Source organism: Hippopotamus amphibius, chromosome 7, assembly GCF_030028045.1.
Source record: "Hippopotamus amphibius kiboko isolate mHipAmp2 chromosome 7, mHipAmp2.hap2, whole genome shotgun sequence".
Classification (NCBI taxonomy): Eukaryota; Metazoa; Chordata; class Mammalia; order Artiodactyla; family Hippopotamidae; genus Hippopotamus; species Hippopotamus amphibius.
Window position 1 is genome coordinate 128,637,251 of NC_080192.1, and position 25,408 is coordinate 128,662,658.

The 25,408-nt window shown below is 39.5% G+C and overlaps 2 protein-coding genes across 10 annotated transcripts in view; one reads left to right on the plus strand and one right to left on the minus strand.

The window, feature by feature from the left end:
- Nucleotides 1–1,410, minus strand: part of HADHB (hydroxyacyl-CoA dehydrogenase trifunctional multienzyme complex subunit beta) — a 35,456-nt gene extending 34,046 nt beyond the window's left edge. For 2 of the 9 annotated variants that reach the window (XM_057743540.1, XM_057743539.1), the window contains exon 1: nucleotides 890–916. In XM_057743540.1, the coding sequence (XP_057599523.1) occupies nucleotides 890–901 (12 nt within the window). In that variant the 5' untranslated portion in view covers nucleotides 902–916. The other 7 variants (XM_057743543.1, XM_057743541.1, XM_057743544.1 and 4 more) reach the window with 7 other exon arrangements.
- Nucleotides 1,411–1,464: 54 nt separating this feature from the next.
- The window catches only part of HADHA (hydroxyacyl-CoA dehydrogenase trifunctional multienzyme complex subunit alpha), a 42,739-nt gene continuing 18,795 nt past the window's right edge, over nucleotides 1,465–25,408 (plus strand). Inside the window, exons 1-9 of the mRNA XM_057743538.1 lie at nucleotides 1,465–1,731; nucleotides 6,791–6,832; nucleotides 6,926–6,996; nucleotides 8,719–8,852; nucleotides 10,741–10,879; nucleotides 11,843–11,962; nucleotides 13,195–13,297; nucleotides 23,841–23,963; nucleotides 24,431–24,549. Coding sequence (XP_057599521.1) covers nucleotides 1,665–1,731; nucleotides 6,791–6,832; nucleotides 6,926–6,996; nucleotides 8,719–8,852; nucleotides 10,741–10,879; nucleotides 11,843–11,962; nucleotides 13,195–13,297; nucleotides 23,841–23,963; nucleotides 24,431–24,549 — 918 coding nt within the window. The 5' untranslated portion in view covers nucleotides 1,465–1,664. The remainder of the gene's footprint in view (nucleotides 1,732–6,790; nucleotides 6,833–6,925; nucleotides 6,997–8,718; nucleotides 8,853–10,740; nucleotides 10,880–11,842; nucleotides 11,963–13,194; nucleotides 13,298–23,840; nucleotides 23,964–24,430; nucleotides 24,550–25,408) is intronic.

The window sequence follows — 25,408 nt, forward strand, 5'->3', positions numbered from 1 at the left end:
GAGTATATGACACAGATCAATGTGGGTTGTAAAGCCTAAACTATTTACTATCTGGCCCTTTACAGAAAAAGTTTGCCACTCCTGATCTAAACAATAAGTGCTACACCGAATTAGATGCAGAAAGAGCATTGTGTGGGCAGAAGGCAAGCTGTGAAATGTAAAAACCTTATGATTTCGAGGGCCTTTGGAAGTCACCGAGAATCCTTTTTGCGAATTAACAGATCATTGGTCATCCAGTTTCTGTTTAATGTGCTCACAGTGGTGGAGGACTCACTACTTGACTTGAGCTTTAAACAGAAACCTCTCCTGTTTCTTTCCATACGGCGCAATTCAGTCTCAACTTCCCTGCCATTTCCCCCTGCCTCTTCCTTCTCCCTCTCCTGAGGAACAACCATTCTGGTGAACAGCAGGCTTAGATTTATGTCCGAATCCTGACTCTGCCACCTACCAGAAAATTTACATAATCTCCAAGCCTCCAAACTTCCGCTACGAAATGCAAATAACAATTTTCGGATCGTGAGTATTAAATGAGATAGCGGTGAAAGGGCCTAGAGGGCCCTAAACATTACTTTTTGGAAGCAATCACCTGATTCCAAGACTCAAGCCCATCTTTCCAGGACTCAAACCTATCTTTCCAGTAACGCAGAGCTCTTGACCAGGAGTTAGCAGACACAGGCTCTAGTCCTATTTCTACCGCCTGTGGCCATGGGTAAACTCACTCTGATTCACGGGCTTCACCAACAGAGCGAAGGGGCTGAACGACCAGATGATCTTCGGGTCCCTTCCGGATCAGAAAATAATCTTGAGCCCTGGCTCTCGGAGCAGGACGCAGGAATGTTTCAGCTCCTCCCACACTCGAGCCCCCAAAAGCCACACGACCGAGACCCACCCTCGGTAGCATAAAAGGGGTAACCCCCGGGCCCCGTTCCGAATCTCCACAGCCGCCGACCTGGCTACAGGCAAAGCAGGTGAAACAACAACACTGGAACACAGGCCGGCACTTGAAAGCGATGACACACACAAGCCAACAGTCCGTTAACCTGCGGCGATAAATTAAAAGGCACAGACGACACCGTAGCTCTGCGCTACAAACACTGCACCCGGAGACCCCGACCGAGAAGCTTCCTTCCGCTCGCTGGAAATCCACTCCCCCAGGGAGGGAACGCGACCGCGGGCACTGGCGCAGCGTATGGGAACGGAAGCGCGGACCCCGCCAGGGAAAGGCCAGCCGGAAGGCCGAGCGCGCGGCCCTTCTCACCTCAGTCCGCGTCACCTGAGACTCCTGCTGCGGGCAAGGTCTGGACGCTAGTGACAGGACCCGCGGGGACCAAGAGGCGGGCCCTGCCTAGAAAGGACCCTTCGCCCCGCCCACCCGCGCCGCGGGCCCCGCGGGCCTCCCAGGCTGCCCGCCGGCTGCCTGACTGGAAAATCCGGAAATCCCTCCCCTTCCTCGCTGAGCTTTCTTCCCGCGGAGAGGGGGTCCTTTCCGCCCCGTTAGCCGGAAGTGAAGGGCAAGGTTAAGAAGCCGGCGGCAAGTTGCCGTCGGGGTTTTCAGTCAGGCGGGACATCGGGCGCCTGGCTAGAGTCAGGCTGCGGGAAGAAAAGTCCTCTGCTCGGCTGCCCCAACTTGAAGCGCTTTCCACTTTCGTCCTCTCTTGTTCAAGATGGTGGCCTCCCGGGCAATGGGCAGCCTCAGCCGCTTCACTGCCTCCAGGATGCTCCGCTGTCCAGGTGAGGCCTGGTTGAGGGCGCCCCGCAGCCCCGGACAGAACTCCTACGGAGACCCGGGCAGCCCCGGAGCCGCGTCTCCCGATCGCTGCCATCTCCCTGCCCCAGCCCAGGGACCCAGCCCTGGATGAGAAGGAGGCATGCTACTCTGCGAACCGATCTGTTGTTCCTTGGCTCAGGGACTGACATTTCCTCTCTCATGAGTCCTGCAGCAATTTCAGGCTCCGTAACCCCTAAGCTTTCTGAGCCCTGTCCACCAGGTCTCCGCTTATTTCCGTTAATGATAACCTTGAGCCTGTTCCTACTAGATTGGGAGGACTGGGAGGACTAGGACAGCCCATTCTGTCACATCTTTGTGGCTGCACAGCACCTCGCATGTAACAAGAGGCATCTTAAAACCTTCCTGTATGAAATTAACCAGACTTGCAATTTACTGCCATTTCCCGTCCCTTTCCCACAAAATCTTTTCTGCACCTGTTACCACGCTTCAATAGGAAGCTCAACTCTTGCAGTTCCAATTAGCCCAGTATGAACGTATGATATGTAGCTTTTCAAGGGGCAGGTTCTGCAACTTGCTGGAAGGATTTTTTTTAAATACGCAGATATCTTGTTTCTTAAGGAACAAGATATTAGATAATTTTAACAACTATTTCTACCGCTGTTTCTGGAGATATCCAGTTAGCTTGCATTAGCTATATTGTCTTTTTCTCTTCAAACTGGCGGTGAAAGAGTTAAAGTAGGTGATTGTGGAAAATCAGGCACTCCTTCCATCTCAAATCTTTAAGGTGAAATCTGACTTTTTATTGCATGTTGTACTTAATATCAGTTACTTAATTAGAAATTTAATTTATAATATGCTTTCCTCCTTCTGAACCACTGAGGTAATACTGTATGCTGTTTTTAGAGGAGTGCCCGTTACTGTAAGGGACTAATTTTGAATGATTGACTCTTTTCTGCTTTCTTATTTCAACCAGTGTTTTTAGCCTCCACAGGACTGCTCTGTGGGTGTGGGGGGCGGGGCGTGAGCGCGCGCACCCGGCCCAATCATAATATTACAGAAAATGGAAATGTAAAGACAGGGGAAAGGGATTAAGAAAAAAAGAATCACCCATTCACTTACTACTCACGAAGCTACTGTTAGCATTTGGTCATGTTACCTGACAGTTTGATTGTCTATTTTCCACATTTTTGATTTAACCCTTTAAAAACGTCAAGTGTATTTTTTTTAACTTCCCTTCTATTGATTTTAAGGCAATGCAATTAAAAGTATTAAATTTGGAGTCTGACTTCTGTCTCTGCCTTTCACCCTGCGGTGCTCTTACCCTCTGGTGACCTTGGGCAAGTAATTGCTGTGTCTGTTTTGTCATTTGTGAAATGGGGAATGATACCACCTTGTGAGCTTTAAAGAAGTTATTTTAGGTGTAAAGCAGTGTTTCATGGAGTAGGTGATATTAGCAACGTTAATAAATGTTAGCTGTTATTAGCTTTTTCCTGCCCTGAAGAACTGTGATTCTATATGTCAGAGACTTTTTTAAAGTAATTTTTACATTTTACATATGTGATAAAATATTACAAGCTTAGTTTTTCTATTTTTTTGTATAGAAATATATGTATACACATGTGTGTATATATTTTGCATTGTGTTTTAACCTATAAGAAGATATGGCTTGGGCGAGGAGAAATGAATTGGGAGACTGGGATTGACATGTACACACTACTATATATAAAATAGACAACTAATAAAAACCTACTGTATAGCACAGGGAACTCTACTCAGCACTCTGTAATGACCTATATGTGAATAGAATCTAAAAAAGAATAGATCTATGTATATGTATAACTGATTCACTTTGCTGTACAGCAGAAACTAACACAACATTGTAAATCAACTATACTTCAATAAAAATTAATTTTAAAAAATTTTTAAAAAGAAAATATGGCTTATTATAGTTATTGCCCCCTTTAGTAGCAATGTATAAATTTTGAAAAAACAAAGTCTAGAAAGTGAATTTAAAATTACCTACATTCCTGGATTGCCATTTAGACTCAACAGACTAACCCTAACCCTAACCCTAACTGAAAACGTGTGCCAAGGTGTTGCCAAGCATTTGATGAGATTATGACATTTAACGATGGATGATTAAAATCTCTTGACACCGATTTGTATTTCTTGAAGTTTTAACCCATTCCTGCATGAATGCTAAACTCTGAATGACCATCAAATGAAAATCACACCTTGACCAAAATATCTTGTTTAATTCCCACTCCTACTCTAAATCCAAATTCCTAATTGTGTAAGTGGTAGAATAACTTCACAGGAAGTGAATTGGAGACAAGTACCTTAGTAGACAGTGTATATTTAAATTTGGCTCTCACTTCCTTAATCCTGTCCCTTCCCCCCGAGACTGAATATTGAGAAAAATTATGGATTGTTACAACCAAAGTAACATTTTCATATTTGAAATTTCTGTCAGCATAATCCAGCTCTCTCCACTGCTGTAGTCTTAGATCTTATAGGTATCTTCTTGAGCTAAATTATTTAAATGATTACAAATCAGGACAAAGGTTTCTCTCTCTTTTGCTGGCACAGGAGATATAGGCTAAAGTTCACCCAGCTGCTCTAAAGTACGTGTTCCTAATTAGGTAGTGAGTAAGGCTGAATTGCAAAAGCAAAGCTACCTTGTACTTCAACTTTATTTAGCTGACTGTGGATTGGAATTGTTTTCCAGATAATGTTTTTGTACATTTGCTGTTTTTCATCTCTTGATTTAGAGGAGGTTTGGTGTATGTCTGTATGGGGCAGAGGGACAGAGTTAGGTTAGTGGGTGAGAGTTTATGGTTTATAAGCTAATGAGCACAAACCTTTTGTCTCACATATTTGGTCTTCAGAAATACAACCCATGCCCCTTCACCTGCTCTGTTTTCTTTTTTTCTTAGGTGCTTATCTTCTAACATTTATTTCCATACTTATCTGTCTTGTTTTTTATCTCTTTCCACTGCTTCTTTCCCACCTGAATTCCTGATCAGTTTATTCTCACTAATTCACTTTACCCTGTTCTAGCTAGAATTGCCTATTACCTGGCGCCCCTCCCACAGAATTTCTACTTTATAAGCAAACTCCTTGTTATGCCGGGCCTGTTTTCACCTCCTCCACAAAGACAAGGATTGATTGATTGATTGATTGATTGATTGATTGATTGATTTACTGGCTGTGTTGGGTCTTCATTGCTCTGCACGGGCTTTCTCTAGTTGTGGCGAGCAGGGGCTACTGTTCGTTGCAGTGTTTCTCATTGTGGTGGTTTCTCTTTTTGCGGAGCAGGAGCTCCACGTGCATGGGCTTCAGTAGTTGCAGCACATAGGCTCAGTAGTTGCGGCTCACGGGCTTAGTTTTTTCCTTGGCATGTGGGATCTCTCTGGACCAGAGATTGAACCCATGTCCCCTGCATTGGCAGGCAGATTCTTAACCACTGTGCCATCAGGGAGGTCCCCAAGACAGGGATTTTTGTCTTTCTGTTCCCTCTAGGTGCCTGGAGCAGTATGTGGTAGGCTGCAACTAGATTTTTGCTGTGGAATGAATGACTATCAGATGATGTTGGAGGAGATTACAGTTTAGTTGGGGGAGACACCTGCTGTAGATGCAGTGATTAGAGAACAAAACAGTAATAAAGATAAAAATTTGGGCAAGGAAGGGAAAGATCATTGTGGACAGAATCTCAAGATAAGGCTTTGTGGAGCCCTGATACAGATATAAAAAAGGAAGAATGATAAATACAGATGATACAGATTTTAAATGGTGGAAAAGCAAAGGGAAATATATCATTAGTGAAGTAGAGGCACTGAAGATTGAGGAGATGGCTGGCTTCTATCTTAATTTATTTTGCTGTAGCACTTAGACTTACAAGTACTTTTATAATCATTACATCACTTTTACTTCTATATTTAGAAGAAGACTGAAATGCTGTAAGAGACTTGTACATGGTCATACAGATAGTAAATGATAAAATTAATGGTTGAACCCAAGTCTTTGGACTCTCAGGTCCTTTGTCTTTGCACAATGAGGACTGACTTGGATTGCTTAAAGAAAAAAATGCAGACAGAACCACAGATCGCCGCACTCTGGTTCTGGTGCCATCTACTGTTTTCTTTTTTTAATAGTATGTTGTTTTGCCTTTGAAAGCAGTGTAAAGCTGCTTTCTTCTGTGCGTTCTCTTCCCCTCCTTTAAAGAACTGCGGGATAGAGAGGAACATGGAGCCTCTAATGCCCCTTGATTTTACTTTTCACAACACCGGAAAGTCCATTTCTCCATAAAAATGCAGGAGGACCTGGCTGGAGAACATGCTTGAGATACATTTGGGATACATTTGGAACAACATTATGGATTGTTTTGTAGATTACTTATTTCTTAGTGTATTCTTTTCCTATTGTGGCCCTAAATTTCCACAAACTTAGTGTCCAAAACAATACAAATATATTATCTTACAGTTATGGATATCAGAAATGAGTCTCACTGGGCTAAGATCAAAGGTGTTGGCAGGGCTGTGTTCATTCTGGATGCTCTAAGGGAGAATCCATTTCCTTGCCTTTTCTAGTTTCCAGAGGCTACCCACATTCCTTGACTTCTTCAAAGCCAGCAAAATGGGTTCTCATGCTGTCATCTCTGGTTCTTTTGGCTTTTTCTCCTCCTTTGTAATTACATTGGGTGTACCTGAATAATCCAAGCTAATCGCCCTGTATTAAGTTCAGCTAGTTAGCCACCTTCATTCCATTTGCAACCTTTACTTCCCTTTTCCATATAACCCAACATACTCAGTTTCTGAGGACGTGGACATTCTTGAGAGGCCATTCTTCCACCTACCACATTCAGTATCCAAATAATCATATATCCTGATAATTGAAACAAAAAAGGAACAGTAGTGGTCACAATAATGGCCTAGAACACTTTGTTCTAATTTTGTTTTTTCTTGTTGTTGTTGTTGTAAACTGCAGCTTTGTTATATGTAGCAGGTACTATAGAAATTCTGTTTTGTAAAGTGATTAATTTGGAATACCTTTTTCTTACAGGTTATATTTACCGTAACTTTATGAGGTCCTCTGCTTTGCTGAGTAAGTTTAATTTCTCGTTGACATGTTTACATTGCTTTTTATACTTATTTAGCAATAAACATGTTTACAAATAAATTTTCCTTCTCTTTTTAGCCAGAACCCATATTAACTACGGAGTCAAAGGGGATGTGGCAGTTATTCGAATTAACTCACCCAATTCAAAGGTACCTAATTTAACTTGCTACAGTTTGTTTCTACTCACTACATTCATCAGTCCAGTCCTGAAGGGCAAAGAAATAAATCCACCAATTAGGCAGTAATCACATGAACTTACAGTTTTGAGCGAATTTGAGAAATTGCCCAAGGAATGCAGTTTTCTGCAGCCGAGGTCCTTGTTTAAGAATTCCTTCTAGTTGACCTTAGATGTCGGATTAACATCAAGGATTAATAAAACTAGCCTTCTGTTACACTGTAGAATGACAAGGCGCTTTATTAGATAAGAAGCAAAGTACAAGCTTTGTTTATCAGAATTAAAACTGACCTACTGGTCTTAACTATAGGCTATTAAATCGGCTTTCTTAACCTGCCTGACATAAGTCATTATTCATAGTAAATTTGCTGGGTTAAATGTCGTTGAATTTCCTGAGGGACGTGAATGACTTGGTACAGCTTATATGTTAGAAATCAAGTTCTGATACAGTGGAATATTCCTCAGCCGTAAAAAGGAACAAAATTGGGACATTTGTAGAGACATGGATGGACCTAGAGACTGTCATACAGAGTGAAGTAAGTCAGAAAGAAACAAATATCGTATATTAATGTATATACCTGGAATATAGAAAAATGGTACAGATCAACCCATTTGCAAGGCAGAAATAGAGACACAGATGTAGAAAACAAACATATGGACACCAAGTGGGAAAAGCAGGGGGTTGGGGTGAGATGAATTGGGAGATTGGGATTGCCATACATACGTAACTAATAGGAAAAAAAATATCAAATTGTATGCTTTAAATATATGCAGTTTATTGTATGTCAATTATATCTCAATAAAAGTTCTTTAAAAATAAATAAATATATAAGAATAGGTTAAAAAAAAAGAAATCAAGTTCTCTTCAAAGTGGAGCGTCATTTGTTTTTGGCTGCTTCAACAAAGGACACAGCATTAATCCAGTCTTTTGTCAAGAAGAGCTTTATTGCAGGAGCTCTTGCTTTTCTCCCCCCTAAAGTTGGTGTAAAAATTCCATATTTCAGAAATCCTGTTACCAGAGACCTAAATGAAGTAGGAGGACTTAGATGGAAGCAATTAACAACTGTCACAAATTAAGGAAAGTAAGAGCCAGTCCCCCTCACTAGAGTAAATCTTGGCATTTACTGAGCAATAGTTCAAACTTAAGGTATTTTTTCAGAATTTTCTAAGTTGACCATTTTTCCTGAACGCAAAAATAACACGTGCCTGTGGCAGGACATTTTAAAGCAATAAAGAGGAAAATAATCATTCATATGCCAAACCCCAAAATAACCACTTTTAACATTTAATCCAATTTCAGCAAATAATATTCTAAAAATTAAGATCATACTATACGTCTAATTTTGATTTCTTTTTTTCCTTAACATTATACAAATGTTTTCCATGCTGCTGAATGTTTGCAGACTTATTTATAGCCTGCATATGATTCAAACTCTTAGGAATATGACCCTCCTTAGGAGTATGAGTTCCTCCTTTGAGTAGAACTATTTTTAAAGGGAGGGGTGCTTACAGTTGGCCAAAGCACCTGAATAGACAGCTACTGGGTTGTTTGTTTGTTTCCCTGGCTCTTCCTTTTAGCAGTATATTTCTCCTGGATGAACATATTTCCTACAATCAAAATAGCATTTGATGGTGATTTGCGCATCTGTTGCTTCAAGTTTAAACCCTTAGATTTATATGTATTTCCCTTTGGCAGGTGAATACCCTGGGTCAAGAACTGCATTCAGAGTTCTTAGAAGTAATGAATGAAGTCTGGTCTAGCAATCAAATCAGAAGTGCCGTCCTTATCTCATCAAAGCCAGGCTGCTTCATTGCAGGTGCCGATCTCAAGTAAGTTTTAGGAAATTTGAAGTCACCTTTTATCTTGACTAGTGGTTTGTTTTTTAGGCCTAATCATTCCTCATTTTAAAAGAAGATAGAAGTAAATTTTCTCTGAAAGTTTTTTTGAAGTTATTTTCATGAGTATAATAAACTTGATAAAAAAAGAGGGGCTTGTTGCCTAAACCTTAGAAGACTGAATACAACCTTTCTTAAAAGAAGTTGAAAGTAGTTCATGGAGCAGTATTTGAGTAGAATAAAAAATATTATAAAACTAATGAGATGCTCTTTTTTTTCATCTGTCAGACCAGTGAACATTTAAAACTTTGAAAATATCATGTTAGCAAGGACTTGGGAAAATGAGAAAGTTAAATATTACTAGTGGGAATGCAAATTGGTATAGCCACTTTGGAGATCAATTTGATAAAATTTAGTAAACTGAAAATGCATGTATTGATATCATAAAATCATTACCTCTTCTAGGTATATATGCTAGAGAAATCCCACCCTTTGTTTTTAAGGACCCATGCATGTATAAGGATGTTCAGTCCTGTTTGAAACAGTGAAGAATTTGAAACAAGCTAAATGTCAGTCATTAGGGAAATACATAAGTAAATGTGGAATATTCACAAGATAAAATACTACAAAAAGAATTCAGAGGAACTAACTAGATCTACAGCATGATGTTGCAACTCAAAAACATAATGTTAAGTTGAAAAAAAAGTTGCAGAATGTTTGGTATAGTATATAGTTTATATAAACATTTTAAAACCATGCATGAAATATTTCTGTGTATTCTTTATGGATACAAATATGTAGTTGGTCTGAAGAATACACTACATACATATGAAAATGGTTGTTTCAGGGTAAATGAAGTGGCTGGTAGAGGAGGTCAAAGGGTACTTCACAGATACAGCTAATATTTTCTATCTTTTTTTCAGTGGTATAAGTTATTTACAATTCTTCAAAGCAAAAATAAGGAGAAGTGATATCTTAGTGTTAGATTAATGGGTTAAAATGTTAACAGTTGTTAATTCTGTCAAAATATGGGTATTGGCTATATTATTCTTTGCACTTTAGTCAATGATAGCAGTATTGGCTTAGTAATTTGTATTTAAGGTGTTTGTATATTTTTAAACTTTGTTCAATATTGTGTACCCTTCTTCATTTATGTATAGTGATTAGAAATTCATAAGTTTTCTGTTTGTTTATGTTTGTTTTTTAGAAAAAGCAAAGTTAGCTCCATCAAGTGCTTTTCTTTTTCTTCTAGCTTGGTTATTTAAGCCTCGCAAGACTGATGTACCTGGCAGTAGCTACCTAAATCCATAGGAAACTACTTGCAGCTTCTATGAGGCTAGCTGAGCAACTCCTAGCATATAAAATGACAGAACATTAGTTATCTTTTGTCAAAAGTAAAAAAACCCGCAGCTTAAATGTGTTCAGAAACAATAAGTAGCGAACGAAACAAACTGAAATTTAGGGGCATTGAGGGCAACATTATTGTAATAGAAGCTTTTTTCTGTCATTTTGATTGATGTTTAATCTGAAAGCTACCTGATAGTGAAAATGTTTAACCTGATCTTGAAAAGATTTACCAGAAGGTGATTTTCTCATGTACAGAGGTTTATAACCTAATGATTTGTTATCAAAACAAAAATAAACTATTCAACATGTTTGTTTCATGTTCTCTAAATCCAGAAATTTAACACTCTTTATAGTGAGATGATGTCACTAATATTAGTGCTGAGGCAAAATCATTCTTAAACTTCTGCATATTTGCAGATTCACTACCAAGTATTGACGTATGATAGGATAAGGATATGGTGGATGAAGTATTGAACAAAGTAGATTATAGTTTTATCTTTTTTTTTTCTGTTCTCTGCTTTCATGTTTACTACAGCATGTTATCCGCTTGCACGACCTCTCAAGAGATAACACAAATATCCCAGGAAGCACAGAGAACGTTTGAGAAAGTTGAGAAGTCCACAAAGCCTATTGTGGCTGCCATCAGTGGATCCTGCTTAGGAGGAGGACTTGAGGTACAGATTTATTCCAAAGTCATTGAGACACGGTACAGCTCATGGTTGGGATTTACCAGCTCTAAACCTTTAGGCTACTACTTTGCCTTAAGGAAAGTGATTGAGGGAGAATCAGCTTTTTTTTTAGTTATCAAACTTCTGGGTAGATTTTTATCCTTAGTCTCATGGCACAGAGCAAGTGAACCAAAGCGTCATTTTTTCATTTATAAATTGAGAAGATTTGAACTAGATCTCTAAAGTCCCTTTCAGTTCTCGAAAACCTTGTTCTGGTGTGCAAGGCAAAGATTCAGAAATGTGATTCATGCTCTTGAGCTGCTTAAGCCTAGTTGAGACATATAACACATAATGTACGTCATGTGTTTTGTGAGTAGTAAAGGTGGTAAATAAACAAGGTTTGAGAAAAGAGATGCTTACCAGACTGGAGCATGTAGGAAAGGAGGAGGGAAAAAGAAAGTAACATTTATTGAGCATTTATCACATGCTGTGTTCTATACTAGGCACTTTCATGTATATTAATTAAGGAAACCTGTGTCTGGTCCTAAACGATAGGCAGAATTTGATTAACCAGAAAATAGTGGAAAAACATTCCACATGTGGCATGGTGTGAGCAAAGACAAGGATAAACAGAGCTTAATTAGGACATAATAAATAGGCCTGCTTGATTGAAGAGTCTTTATAGGGTACAGGGCTTCTTAACCTGGGATGCATATGTAATTATGTGAGAGCTTCCATATCTTTTAGGAGATTTTCAAGGAGATCCGCAAACCAAAAAGAGGTTAATAACTTAGGGGAAGTAAGGCCAGAAAGGTAAACTGTTGAAAGCATCAAATGCCAGCCAGAGGAATTTCAGTTTATTCTGTGGGCACATTCCTCCTTTTTAAGTAATCTTTACACCCTCACATATCCTAAGATGTTATAAAGTTTCATTTTCTAACATTATAATTTTCTTTCATTTGTTTGAAGCTTGCCATTTCATGCCAATACAGAATAGCAACTAAAGATAAGAAAACAGTATTAGGTTCGCCTGAAGTCTTGCTGGGAATCTTACCAGGAGCAGGAGGCACACAAAGGCTGCCCAAAATGGTGAGTTTAAGATCCCCATGTGAACTTGAGAACCTTGATCCTATACGCTCCTTTAGATCTGTTTCCTCCTGTACAGAAGGCGTGATAGGGGTATTCATTGTAAAATTTAGAAACCAAATAAAATATGGATGTATGGGATCAATATTTTATTCCTGTTTGTTTATTTTTTCAATTCTACTTTTTATTTATTTTTTTCAATTCCTTGATCAAAATGATTGATCAAGATCCTTTGTTAGTCCATAAAGAAGGGAAGCGATAAATAAGATACGTCTTGCTTTCTAGAACTTATCTTTTAATTTGTTCCTTCTCTGCACAGTACAATCTTATCAGTTTTTCAAGTCCCTAAGTCTTATTTCATGATAACTGTAAGAGGCAGACCTTTCCCCTGATTTGGATGATCTCATTGTTTTCTATAGAACAAAAGGGGCCCGTCAGGCTTTTGAATTCTTAAGGAGAAGGGAAGGACAGGACCTGGAGGCTGTAGAGCAAGCTTAACATCAAACTTGAGGGCTCCCTGTACCTCATAGCCTCTGGCACTATAGATTCTTCAGGGAAAACAACACTCAGCGGAAATACTCTTTGGAGAGAAGTTGGTATGAGCTGGACACAGAAAAATGGGAAAGTTTATGGTATTCATTTTCTGATAATAGTGTGTAGGAATTGTTAAAAGAATTTATTGGAAGAATGAATAAGCCTATATGTGTGTATTGCTGAGTTTCTTTTGTTATACATGTAATCGGTTCTTGAAAGTTGCTAGAAGCTGTTCTAGCACTAGCATATGAAGCCCTAGCTGAGTTCTCTTTTTGTTACGTCTACGATCCTTTCTAAAGACACTGTCAAAACTATGAGGTTTCTCAAAGTCTCTACTAATTCCAGTATAGGAATTTTAAATGTTATACAAATGATGGAGGAGAAACTCAGAATGACATAAATGTACAATTTTGGGAAACATGAAATTTTTTCTCCACCTTATCAATCCATAAGACAGAAATCCTGCATATTGAATTAAAAGAAGAGATATAAAGACACTTTTACTTCGGGTGGAGGTTTCTAAAACTAAAAGTTACCTAAGTGTGTATGTGTATAAAATTTCACTGATTGATATATAGCATAAAAATCTGGTTTGACTTTTCTCGTTCTAATATATATTTTGCTCTTTTGGATGATTTGTAAATTGTAACTGTCACTTGGATATTTTTCCACCTCTGCTCTAATCTTTGCTTGCCTGTTAGGTGGGTGTGCCTGCTGCTTTTGACATGATGCTGACTGGTAGAGGCATTCGTGCAGACAGAGCAAAGAAAATGGGACTGGTTGACCAACTGGTGGAACCCCTGGGTAAGTGTTAACATGCCTCAGAATTGAGCCTTATGAAGTTAATTATTTTCTTAAAGAGTCAGTATCTTGAATATTGGTTAGAGTGAAACTTAAACACTTAAGAAATGAGTCATCATTCTGAAGAGTGAAGTCTTCTAAAAATAGCTAGTACTAAATCATTTTCAAGAGCACCCCAGTTTCTGTTTTACATTATTTCTCGTTGGGACATCAGGGGTACAGAATTGAATCAAGTCATTATTTTTGGTTCTAAATTACCTGTATCATCATCCATGATAACTATTCTTCAGTTTTTTGTCTGTTTTAATAATATAATAAATATGTATGAAACAGTCTACCTGAGGATATTAACGGTTGACATCTACTGATGTGCTACTTCCTCCCATACAGTTTCTTTACCTCTTCTCATCCAAGGAAACCACTGTTCCAGATTGTGTGTTCATCACCCTCTTACGTTTCTTAAAGATCAGCATTATTGAGATGTTACCAGTTTTTAACGTACAGTTTGCATTTTGACAAATGTATATAGCTGTGTAAATACCACCACAATCATAAAATAGAACATTTCTAGAATATTTGTGTCTTTCATCTAGCATACTGCTTTTGAGATTCATCCATATCGTTCTATATCAACAGTGTGTTCCTTCTTATTGCTGAATGTCATTCCATTGTATAGATATACCGTAATTTGTTTATCCATTCATCAAATGATAGATATTTGAGTTTTTTCCAATTTGGGGCTATTCTGAGTAAAGCTGCTATGAACATTCATCCACAAGACTGTATGTGGACAAATATTTCATTTCTTTTGGACAAATACTGAAGAGTGGATTGGCTAGACCATATGATAGGTGTGTTTAGCTTTTAAGAACCTGTCAGACTGTTTTGCCAAAGTGGTTATATACCATTTTACATTCTTACCAGCAGTGTATAAGAGTTATAATTACAACCACTTTGCATGCTCAGTCTTTTTAATTTTAAACATTCCAGTAGGAGTGTAGTAATACCTCATTGGGTTTAATTTGCATTTCCCTAAGACCAAAGATATTGAACTTGTTTCATGTGTTTATTTGCCTTCTTTAAATCTTCTGATAAAGTGTATGTTGAAATGTTTTGCCCATTTTGTTTGATTAAGTTATTTTTCTTACTGTCAAGTTTTCAGAGTTCTTTATGTATCAGAATACAGGTCCTTTATGAGATTTTTTTAAAATTTATTTGAATTTATTTTATTTATTGGCTGTGTTGGGTCTCAGTTGCTGGCATGGGGTTTCTCTAGTTGCAACAAGTGGGCACTAGCTACTTTTCGTTGTGGTGCGTGGGCCTCTCATTGCGGTGGCTTCTCTTGTTGTGGAGCACGGGCTCTAGGCACATGGGCTTCAGTAGTTGTGACACATGGGCTCAGTAGTTGTGGCTTGTGGGCTTCAGAGCGCAGGCTCAGCAGTTGTGGCACAGGGGCTTAGTTGCTCCATGGCATGTGGTATCTTCCCGGCCCAGGGCTCAAACCTGTGTCCCCTGCATTGGCAGGTGCATTCTTAACCACTGCACCACCGGGAAGTCCCTTTATGAGATCTATGATTTGCAAATATTTTCTCCCTGTTTGTGGCTTGTCTTTTCATTCTCTAAGACTTAGTAGAAATTCTTTTTTTTTTTAATTAACTCATTTAATCTTTTTTTTTAATTTATCTTGGCTGCGCTGGGTCTTCATTGCAGCACGTGGGCCCTTTGTTGCGGTGCATGGGCTTCTCTAGTTGCGACACACAGGCTTCTCTAGTTACGGCACACAGACTCTAGAGCGCATGGACTCCATGGTTGCAGTGCACAGCCTTACTAACAAGATCAGAAAGATTTTCGCCTATGTTTTCTTCTGAAAGTTCTGTAGTTTAGCTATTACATTTTGGTCTGTGCTACTTCAAGTTAATATTTATGTATGGTATGGGGTAAAGATTGAGTTGTTGTTGTTTTTGTTGTGTGATTATGAATATCCAAAATGTCCTGGCACAATTTGTTGAGAAAACTCTTCTTTCCCCATTGAACTACCTTGACACCTTGGTGGAAAATCAGTTGACCCTCTGTGTTTGGGTCTATATCTAGATTTCCTATTTCCAGTTATTTATATGTCTTTACTTAAGACAGTTTCACACTGTCTTGATTATTGTGTTTTGTAGTAAATCTTGATATCAGATAGTGTGATCTCCTCCACCTTGCTTCTCTTCTTTCAATATTATTTTGCCTATTCTAGTTTCTTTGCACTTACATGTAAATTTTAAATCATCTCATCCATATGTACAAAAACATTGCTCGGATTTTGATTGGAATTGCATTGAATCAATGTATCAATTTGGGAAGAATTGACATTTAAAAAATACTGAGTCTTTTCAATATGAATATAACTTTATGTTTACTTAGGTCGTCTTTTTTTTTTTTCTTTTTAATTTATACCCCATTCTACTTCCCTACTCTTTCTCTCTTTCTTTCTTTCTTTGGCTGCTCTGGGTCTTAGTTGTGGCATGGGGGATCTTCATTGCCGCATGCAGGATTTTTGAGTTGTGGCATGCAGGATCTCTTGTTGCAACATGCAGGATCTTTAGTTGCAGCATGCAGGATTTTTTACTTGCAGCATTTGGGCTCTTAGTTGTGGTATGTGGGATCTAGTTCCCTGACTAGGGATCAAACCCAGGCCCCCTGCATTGGGAGTGTGGAGTCTTAACTACTGGACGACCAGGGAAATTCCCTTACTTAGGTCATCTTTAATTTCTTTCAGCAGAGTTTTATACTTTTCATTGAACCTATCTTACGTTCATTTTGTTAAATTTATATCTAAGTACTTTATACTTTTATGCCATTATACTTTTTTTTAACTTTAGTTTCTCATTAATTATGAGTATGTATAAATACAATTGATTTTTGTATGTGGACCTCACATTCTGTGATTTTGCTACATTTATTTATTAGCTCTAGTAGCTTTTTCTGTAGGTTCCTGAAGATTTTGTAATAAATAATCATGTTGTCTACAAATAAAGACACTTTGGCTTCTTCCTTTCCCATCTGGTTGACATTTATTTCTTTTTCTTGACTTACTGCGGTGGCTAAGATCTTTAGTACAATATTGAATTGAAGTGAAAGCGGATATTATTGGTAACTTGTTCCAATCTTAAGAGAGAAACATTCAGCCTGATGCTATAGGGTGTATGATATTATGTAGATTTGCTGAGAACTATATCATCAAATGCTTTTTCTATATCTAATGAGATGATTGTTTGGGTTTATCTTTCCAGTTTATTAGTAATATCATTTACACTGATTTTTTTAATAAATTTATTTATTCATTTACTGGCTGCATTGAGCCTTCATTGCTGCACGCAGGTTTTCTGTAGTTGTGGAGAACAGGGGCTACTCTTTGTTGCGGTGCACAGGCTTCTCATTGTGGTGGCTTCTGTTGTTGTGGAGCACAGGCTTTAGGCCCGTGGGCTTCCAGTTGTGGCTCAAGGGCTCTAGAGCGCAGGCTCAGTAGTTGTGGAGCATGGACTTAGTTGCTCTGTGGCATGTGGGATCTTCTCGGACCAGGGATCAAACCCATGTCCCCTGCATTGGTAAGTGGATTCTTAACCACTGTGTTACCAGGGAAGCCCTACACTGATTTTTGACTATTGAACCAGCCTTGCATTCCTGGAATAAACTTCACTTGGTTGTGATATATTATCCTGTTTATAAATTGCTGGCTGAATCAGCTAAAATTTTGTAAAGGATTTTTGTGTCTGGTCATGAGAGATAATGGTCTCAGGAATAATATTCTTTTTGTGTGATGTTTTTGCCTGGTGTTGATATCTGGGTAATTCTGACTTCATAAAATGAGTTGGAAGACATTTCTTCTTCAGTTTTCTGGAATATTTTGTGTAGAATTGGTATTATTTCTTCCTTAAATACTTAGTAAAATTCACCAGTGAAGTTAAATGGACTTGGAGTTTTGCTCCTTGGGAAGATTTTTACCTATGAATTCAATTTCTTAGTAGATATAAGGCTATTCAGGTTCACCATTTCTTTTTCTTTTTCTCTTTATGTTTTCTTTTCTTTTCTTTTTTTCCAGCTGTGCTGCATGGCTTGCAGGATCTTAGTTCCCCAACTAGGGATTGAACCTGGACCCCTGGTAGTGAAAGTGCCAAGTCCTAACCACTGGACTGCCAGGGAATTCCCCGGTTCACCATTTCTTTTTTTTTTTTCTTTTTCTAATTTTTATTGGAGTATAGTTGATTTACAATGTTGTGTTAGTTTCAGGTGCATAGCAAAGTGAATCATCAGCCATACGTATACATATATCCATTCTTTTTTAGATTCTTTTCCCATACAGGTCACCACAGAACATTGAGTAGACTTCCCTGTACTACATAGCAGGTCCTTATAAGCTGTCCATTCTATACATAGTAGTACAGGTTCACCATTTCTTGCATGAGCTGTAGTAATTTGTTTTGCAGAGATTTTCATTTAAGTTGCCAAATTTATTTCAATAAAGTCGTTCATAATATTTCATTATTATTCTTTTAATACATTTATACTCTATAATGACATCTCCTCTTTTATTCCTGATATTGATAATTTGTGTCTCCTCTTTTTTCCCTCATGAGTCTGGCTAGAAATTTATCAGTTTTATTGATCTGTTCTAAGAATTAACTTTTAATTCCATTGGTTTTGTTTGCAGTTTATTGATTTCAGCTACCTTATTATTTCTTTCTTTCTGCTTGCTTTTGGGTTTAATTTGCCCTTGTTTTTCTAGTTTCTTAAGGTGGAAGCTTAGAACATTGATTTTTAGGCCTTCTTTTCTAACAGAAGCATTTAAAGCTATACATTGGGAGTTCCCTGGCGGTCCAGTGGTTAGGACTCGGTGCTTTCACTGTTGGGGCCAATCCCTGGTCGGGGAACTGAGATCCCACAAGACTCGTGGTGTGGCCCCCCCCCCCAAAAAAAGCTATACATTTCCTTCTAGGCATTTATTTATCTGCGTATTTTAATGTTATATTTTCAATTCCATGAAGGTCAAAATATTTTTAGATTTCTCTTGATTTCTTCTTTGACACATGTATAATTTAGAAGTCTATTAATTTCCAAATTTGGGGGGAGGTTTCAGATATCTTTCTGTTGTTGATTTCTACTTTAATCCTATTGTGATCAGTGTACAGTTGGTCCTTATTATTTGCAGGTTCCCTATCTGCAAATTTGCCTACTCACTAAAATTTGATGTAATGCCAGAAATACTACTGTGGTTCTTCTGCAGTCATTCATAGACATGTACAGAGTGGTAAAAGATTCAAGTCTCCCAATGCATATGTTCCCAGCTAAAGTCAGACAAGGCAGTGTCTGCCTTCTCGTTTCAGCTTTTATAAAACCAACAGTGTCCTTTCCATGGTCTATTTACTGCCATGTTTTTCTCATTTTTATGCTTTTTGTTTGTGATTTTGCTGTTTAAAATAGTGAGAGCTAGGAGTGGAAAAGAATTGAGTCAGAGCCAGGGAACGTGTCTTTAAGGTTTCTCTTTTCTCCCCCAATAAGGAGGCCTTAGCAGAGGCACCTGAAGATGACCTAGGTCAAAGATCCCTTATAAAGAGACTTAGGAATGAAGGTACACGGGCTCAAAATGAAAATGTGTGTAAGAGCATAGCCAGTCAGGGAGACCTGAGTCATTGACTGCAGCTCCCATGAGAGACTGCAATGCATTTGGCTGTACACCAAGTCTGGTGTGAGAAGGACAGCTTTTTCCATGAGGCCTGTGAGGTAAAAGCCCTTGTCATTGCCTGTGCTTGGGCTTGAAATATGACATAGGTTTTTGGCTATTTGACCTCATAGAGGTCTATCCACATACACATTGCCCAGCTGCCCCTGCGTATTAGTCAGTTAGGGCTGCCATAACAAAATAGCACAGACTGGGTGGCTAAAACAATAGAATTTTATTTTCTTATAGTTCTGGAGGCTAAAAGTCCAAGATCAAGGTGTTAGCAGGTTTGGTTTCTTCTGAGGCCTTCTTGGTTTTCAGATGGCCGCCTTTTCTCCCTGTTCTCACTTAGTCTTTCCTCTGGATGCACACATCCCTCTTTTTTGTGTGTCCAGATTTCCTCTTATAAGGACACTGGTCATATTGGATAGAGTCCACGCTGACAGCATCATCTGCACTTAATCACATCTTTAAAAGCCATATCTCCAAATACAGTCACATTCTGAGGTACCAGGGGTTGGGAGGGTGGTGCACAATTCAGCCCATAAAACCTTATCACCAATTTTCTGTCCATGTTCCTTCTTAATTCCTGACCATTTGGCTAAACTTGGCCGCAGCCTGTGAATCAGTATAGACTCTTATCACTGGCCTTTTTTCCTTCCCAGTAAAATGAACCATCAGGTACACTGCCCAAAGTTTTGTCCACTAGGAGGATATTCCTTTACCACTGTCCCTCAGGAATGTCCACTGCTACTACTGTAGTGCTGCAGTCGTCCACTTTCATGTGGGGTCTACCTATCAACACAGAGCTATATATAAACCAGGGATGAGTTTTCTCTTTCCCGGTCAGCTGGTCACAGGGAGCTCCCATAAGGCCATAGGTTCAGGCTGAGAGAGAGAGAAGGAGGAGCAGGGTATTTTGGCCACTTCCTCATGCAGTTTGTGCCTTTAGGGTCTGCTCAAGCCCTGTCTCGTGTATACCACTTCCATTTGATAATGGAGTGCTGTTGTGCACACCAGCTTTATGACTTGATGGGTCAGACAGCGTCCGCTTCATGAGGGGCAGCCCAGGTCACCTGGTGACCTGGTGGCTCATGGTTAAGCTTTAAATCTCTACTAAGGCCCACTAGCACGCCAAGAGCTGTTTCTCAGTAGGAGAGTAATTATTCACAGAGGATGATAGGGTTTTGCCCCAAATTCCTAAGAATCTGTACTCCGATTCGCCTATAGGGCCTGCCAAAGACTCCAGACAGCATCTCTACCTACCACTGATGTTTCAGGCACCTTCAGGTCTGAATTGTATGGTCTGAAGAGCAGAACAGCTATTCTTGTCCTGAGCCCAACTCAAAACTAGCAGCCTTTGAGTTACTCAGTAAAGGGGCTAAAGTAGCACACCCAAAAAAGATGTTGCCTCCAACATCCAAAGAGGCCCACTAGGTGTGGTGCCAATTTTTTGTGGTAGAAGGGGCCAGATACAACAACTTATCCTTCACCTTGGAAGGAATGTCTCAGCATGCCCCATACCACTGGACCCCTAGACATTTCACTAAGATGGATATGTCTAGCACAGTTGGTACTTCCAGCTCACCAGGTCCATTCAGCATAATATCAGCAATGTAATGAACCGGCCTGGTGTCTTGCGGAAGGAAAAGGCTAATCAGGGTCCCTCTGGGCTAAATTATGACTTATGGCTGCAGAATTGATCATCCCTGAGGAAAGACAGTAAAGGTATATTGCAGGCCTTTCTGCCTGAAAGCAAACTGCTTCTGGTAGTCTTTACTATCAGCTGTCAAGGAAGAAGGCACTTTCCACATCAGGAAGTGCACAACAGGTAAAAGATGTGTTAACTTGCTCAAGCAATGAAACTGCATCTGGAATACCAGCTGCAGTTGCCGTTACCACCTGATTAAGTTTACCACAGTCCATTGTCATTCTGCAAGAGCCATCTGTTTTCTACACAGGCCAGAAATACAGAAACACATAAATTAAATGAGGATGCAGTGGGAATCACCACCCCTGCATCTTTCAAGTCCTTGATGGGGGCACCAGTCTCTGCAGTCCTTCCAGGAAGGCAGTATTACTTTTGGTTTACTGTTTTTCTCGGTAGAGGCAGCTTTAGTGGCTTTCCCACTATAATAGTCCTTACTCCACAGGTCAAAGAACTAATAGGGGGATACTGCTAGTTGCTAAGGATGTCTATTTCAATTGTGCATTCTGGAAGTAACCACAGGATGAGTTCAAGAACCCACTAGACCCACTGAGATAGAACTGAGCTAACAATCTTTTAATCACATAACCTTATAAACCCCTGCTCTGACTAGTGGACGACAATAACATTTTGAGTCTTTTGGAATTACTGTCAGTTCAGAGCCAGTGTCCGGTAATCCCCCAAAAGCCTGCTTATTTCCCTTTCTTCAAGGTAAATGACCGTAGAGTCCCTTTGGGGAAGATTAACAGTATAATCCCCTCCAGGAGGTACAGCCTTTCCTTTATTCAAGAGGTTCTGGGTCTTTAAACTGGCTCACTTCTGAGAATTGATAAGGGCAATGACTCTCTTTGGTAATTCAGGTTATATTTACTAGACCTAGAGTTCTGAATGCAGCAGGCCACCCATCTATTTCTTTCCTAGGAATGCCGTGATCAACTGGCCAGCGCCATAGGTCTCCACAAGTCAAACTATTCTGATTTCTACTTTGGCTCCGCTATCCATTTTGGTAGCCATGCACAGTTTGCTTTTGGCAATTGAGTGTAGCTCCTTGGCTCCTGCCACCTCAGAATCCCATTATCCCCACAGCATTTAGGGATGCTGGTTGACAGTAACAGTTCCCACTGTAATTTCTGACTGTACAGAGAGGAGCAACCACAGAGCTCTTCAAGGATGCTGGCAGTCCCCTCCTAAATTGATTTCTCATGGTTGCGGTGAAAGGTGTGTCCTCTAACCCTTCCGGGGAAGCTGAGCAGGTCCAACGTGGTACATCCATGCTAACATTCCAATTTCCTTAAGCCTTTCAGTGCTTCCTCTACACCAACATGGTTCTGGCATTTCGACTTCATTTGATGCTGTTTGTTTTCTATATGTCCCATCTGTTCTTTGTTCCTTTTTTCTTGTTTCTGCTTTCCTTCAGATTAATTTTTTTTTTTTTTGGTTGCGCCACGTGGCATGCGGGATCCTAGTTCCCCGACCAGAGATTGAAACTGTGCCCCCTACAGTGGAAGCATGGAGTCCTAACTACTGGAATTCCCCCAGGATTAATCATTTTTATCTTCACTATTGGGCTTTTACTTTGTTTCACCCTTTTAATGGTTGCTTTAGGATTTACAGTATACATCTTCATCGTGTAGTCTCTCTTGAAATGACATATCATTTCATATATAGGGTGAGAACCTTAAAAGGGTGTACTTTCATTTCCACCATGCTTTTGCTATTGTTGTTATACTTCTGCATGTGTGAGGGTGAATCAAAAATTATCCACACTCTGGATGTAGAATTTATAGAAGTTTTAACATGACTGGAGTGCAGATGATTTTTGACTCATCCTCGTACTATACATTCCTTAGCATATTACCATTCTTGTTTTAAACAATTATCTTTTTTAAAATTTATTTTTATTTATTTATTTATTCTTTTGTTGCTTGTATTGGGTCTTTGTTGCTGCACTTCGGCTTTCTGTAGTTTTGGAGAGTGGGGGCTTCTCTTGCTGTGGAGCACGGGCTCTAGGCGTGTGGGCTTCAGTAGTTGCAGAACGTTGGCTCATTAGTTGTGGCTCATGGACTCTAGAGCGCAGGCTCAGTAATTGTGGCGCACGGGCTTAGTTGCTCCGTGGCATGTAGGATCTTCCCGAACCAGGGCTTAAACCCGTGTCCCCTGCATTGGCAGGCGGATTCTTAACCACTGCACCACCAGGGAAGCCCTAAACAATTATCTTTTAAAGAGGTTTTGAAAATGAGAAAAGAGTCTTTTCTCTTACCCATACATGTATTCATCATTTTTGGCGCTCTTCATCCTTTGTATAGATCCAGGTTTCCATCTGGTTTGATTTTCCTCCAGCCTGAAGATCTTCCTTTAACACTCTCTGTAGTGTAGGTCTGCTGGCAGTTAATTCTCTCACTTTTTGATCTGTTTGAAAAAGTCTTTATTTTCAACTTTTTAAAAAACATTTATTTGTTTATTTATTTATTTATTTATTGGCTGCATTGGGTCTTTGTTGCTGCACGCGGGCTTTCTCTAGTTGTGGCGCGTGGGGGCTACTCTTCGTTGCAGTGTGTGGACTTCTTATTGCTGTAGCTTCTCTTGTGGAGCATGGGCTCTAGGCATTTGGGCTTCAATAATTATGGCATGTGGGCTCAATAGTTGTGGCTCGCAGGCTCTAGAGCGCAGGCTCAGTAGTTGTGGCGCATGGGTTTAGTTGCTCCATGGCATGTGGGATCTTCCCGGACCAGGGCTGGAACACATGTCCCTGCATTGGCAGGCGGATTCTTAACCACTGTGCCACCAGGGAAGGCCTCGCTTTTATTTTTAAAAGGTATTTTTGATCAGTATAGAATTCCAGATTTCCAGTGTTTTCCTTTTGGCACTTTATAGATGTCTACATTGTGTTGTCACTTGCATAATTTCTGAGGAAAAATCTGTTGTCATTTTTATCTTTGTTCATCCGTGTATAATATGTCTTCTCCACTCCTGCCCTAATCCTCACCAAAGTCCGTGTTTCATGACAGTGCCACCTACTAGTCCCTAGTTTGACTTAAAAAGCTGTGCTGAAAGTGGGTGCTGGAGCTGGGTTTTTGCCCACCTGGGACTAATCCAAGCCTGATTTACATTTTAGTCTGTTGTGTTCATCTTTACAGGACCAGGAATAAAATCTCCAGAGGAACGAACAATTGAATACCTAGAAGAAGTTGCAATTACTTTTGCCAAAGGACTAGCTGATAAAAAGATCTCTCCAAAGAGAGACAAGGGATTGGTAGAAAGTGAGTGTCATTATTAAAGAACAAAGGCAAAAAGCTTCTTTCCAGGGAGTTTAATTTTATTTGCCATAAATTTGAAATGAGGAAGAGGTAAGTGCATCATTTACTCTTAAATGTTAAGTCAACTTTAAAGGGTGCAATAACTCTGCTCTAGGCTCAAGTCCTGGATTTTACACTGGTTAGTTAAAGACATTTTTTTAAAAACTTTTTATTTTGGAAAATTTTAAATAATACCAAAATAGAATAATATCACAGTGTAATAAACACCCATGTGCCCAACACCCAGCTTTAATATTTATCAACTAATGTTTAAAGAAGTGCTTACGCTGAAATTTAGATTGTGTATATCAGAGTAAAGAGCCGTCTTTCAGATAGCTAGAATCACTGCATTTTTATGGAGTTTATAGAACAAACTAACAAGGGAGGTTGGGCTCTTTCCAGTAAGGATCTAAAAGCATTTTACCTTACAGAATTGACATCGTACGCCATGAGTATTCCATTTGTCAGACAACAGATTTACAAAAAGGTGGAAGAAAAAGTACGAAAGCAGACCAAAGGCCTTTATCCTGCACCTCTGAAAATAATTGACGTGAGTCTTTACCCCATACTCCCACATCTCTCATGTTTCTTCCCTTTGTCTAGAGCAATACTCTATTGCCATTCAACACCATATATGCCAGTACTAAAGTTCTTCATGCTGCTATCAAAGTGCTTACCAGAAATAACCCAAGAGCATAGCAAGCTATGAGGATTTATATAAATGGATATTTGGGGGAAATTAGTGCCAAGCATACTTATTAGTGGATGAGCTTAAAACTACCAGTTACAAACCAGAAAAGGAACCTGTGTTGTATCAGTATGACAAGACGAGTAAAATATTGGGCATTAGTTAAGAGGTAGTTGAAACAAAATTAATGGCTGTATTCTATCCTTAGTCAAAACCACTGTCATTACCTAAAATGTCTCATTGACTTTCCATTGCCATAATTTTACAAAAGGTGTCATGATGTAGAGAAGCTGGAAAAGATCAAGGAGGATAATTAAAATGATCACAGACTTGAAGAAACTTCTGTCTAAAGGTAGACTTTAAAACTTATAAAATCTTCAGTCTGGAACATCCAAGATTAAAAGAACATGTAAAAGACTTCAGAATTGAAGAATGAGTTAATTAACAAGTGTATTTTGAGCCGAAGACACCAAAGTACATAAAATGTGAAACATGGTCCCCCACCTCCATCACCTCACATTCTGGGTTGGGAGATGAGACACATATATGTGGAAGGGCAGATGGCAGGATGAGGGGCGGTCTGCAGCTGCGGGGCGTCAACGCCAGGTAAACGGGACAGAGGAAGATTGCTAAATTCACTGAGGAGGGAAGAATCCCTGTGAGCCGGAGGAATTAGGAAGAGCCTCATTTTTGACCTGAGCCCTGAAACACGGGTAGAGAA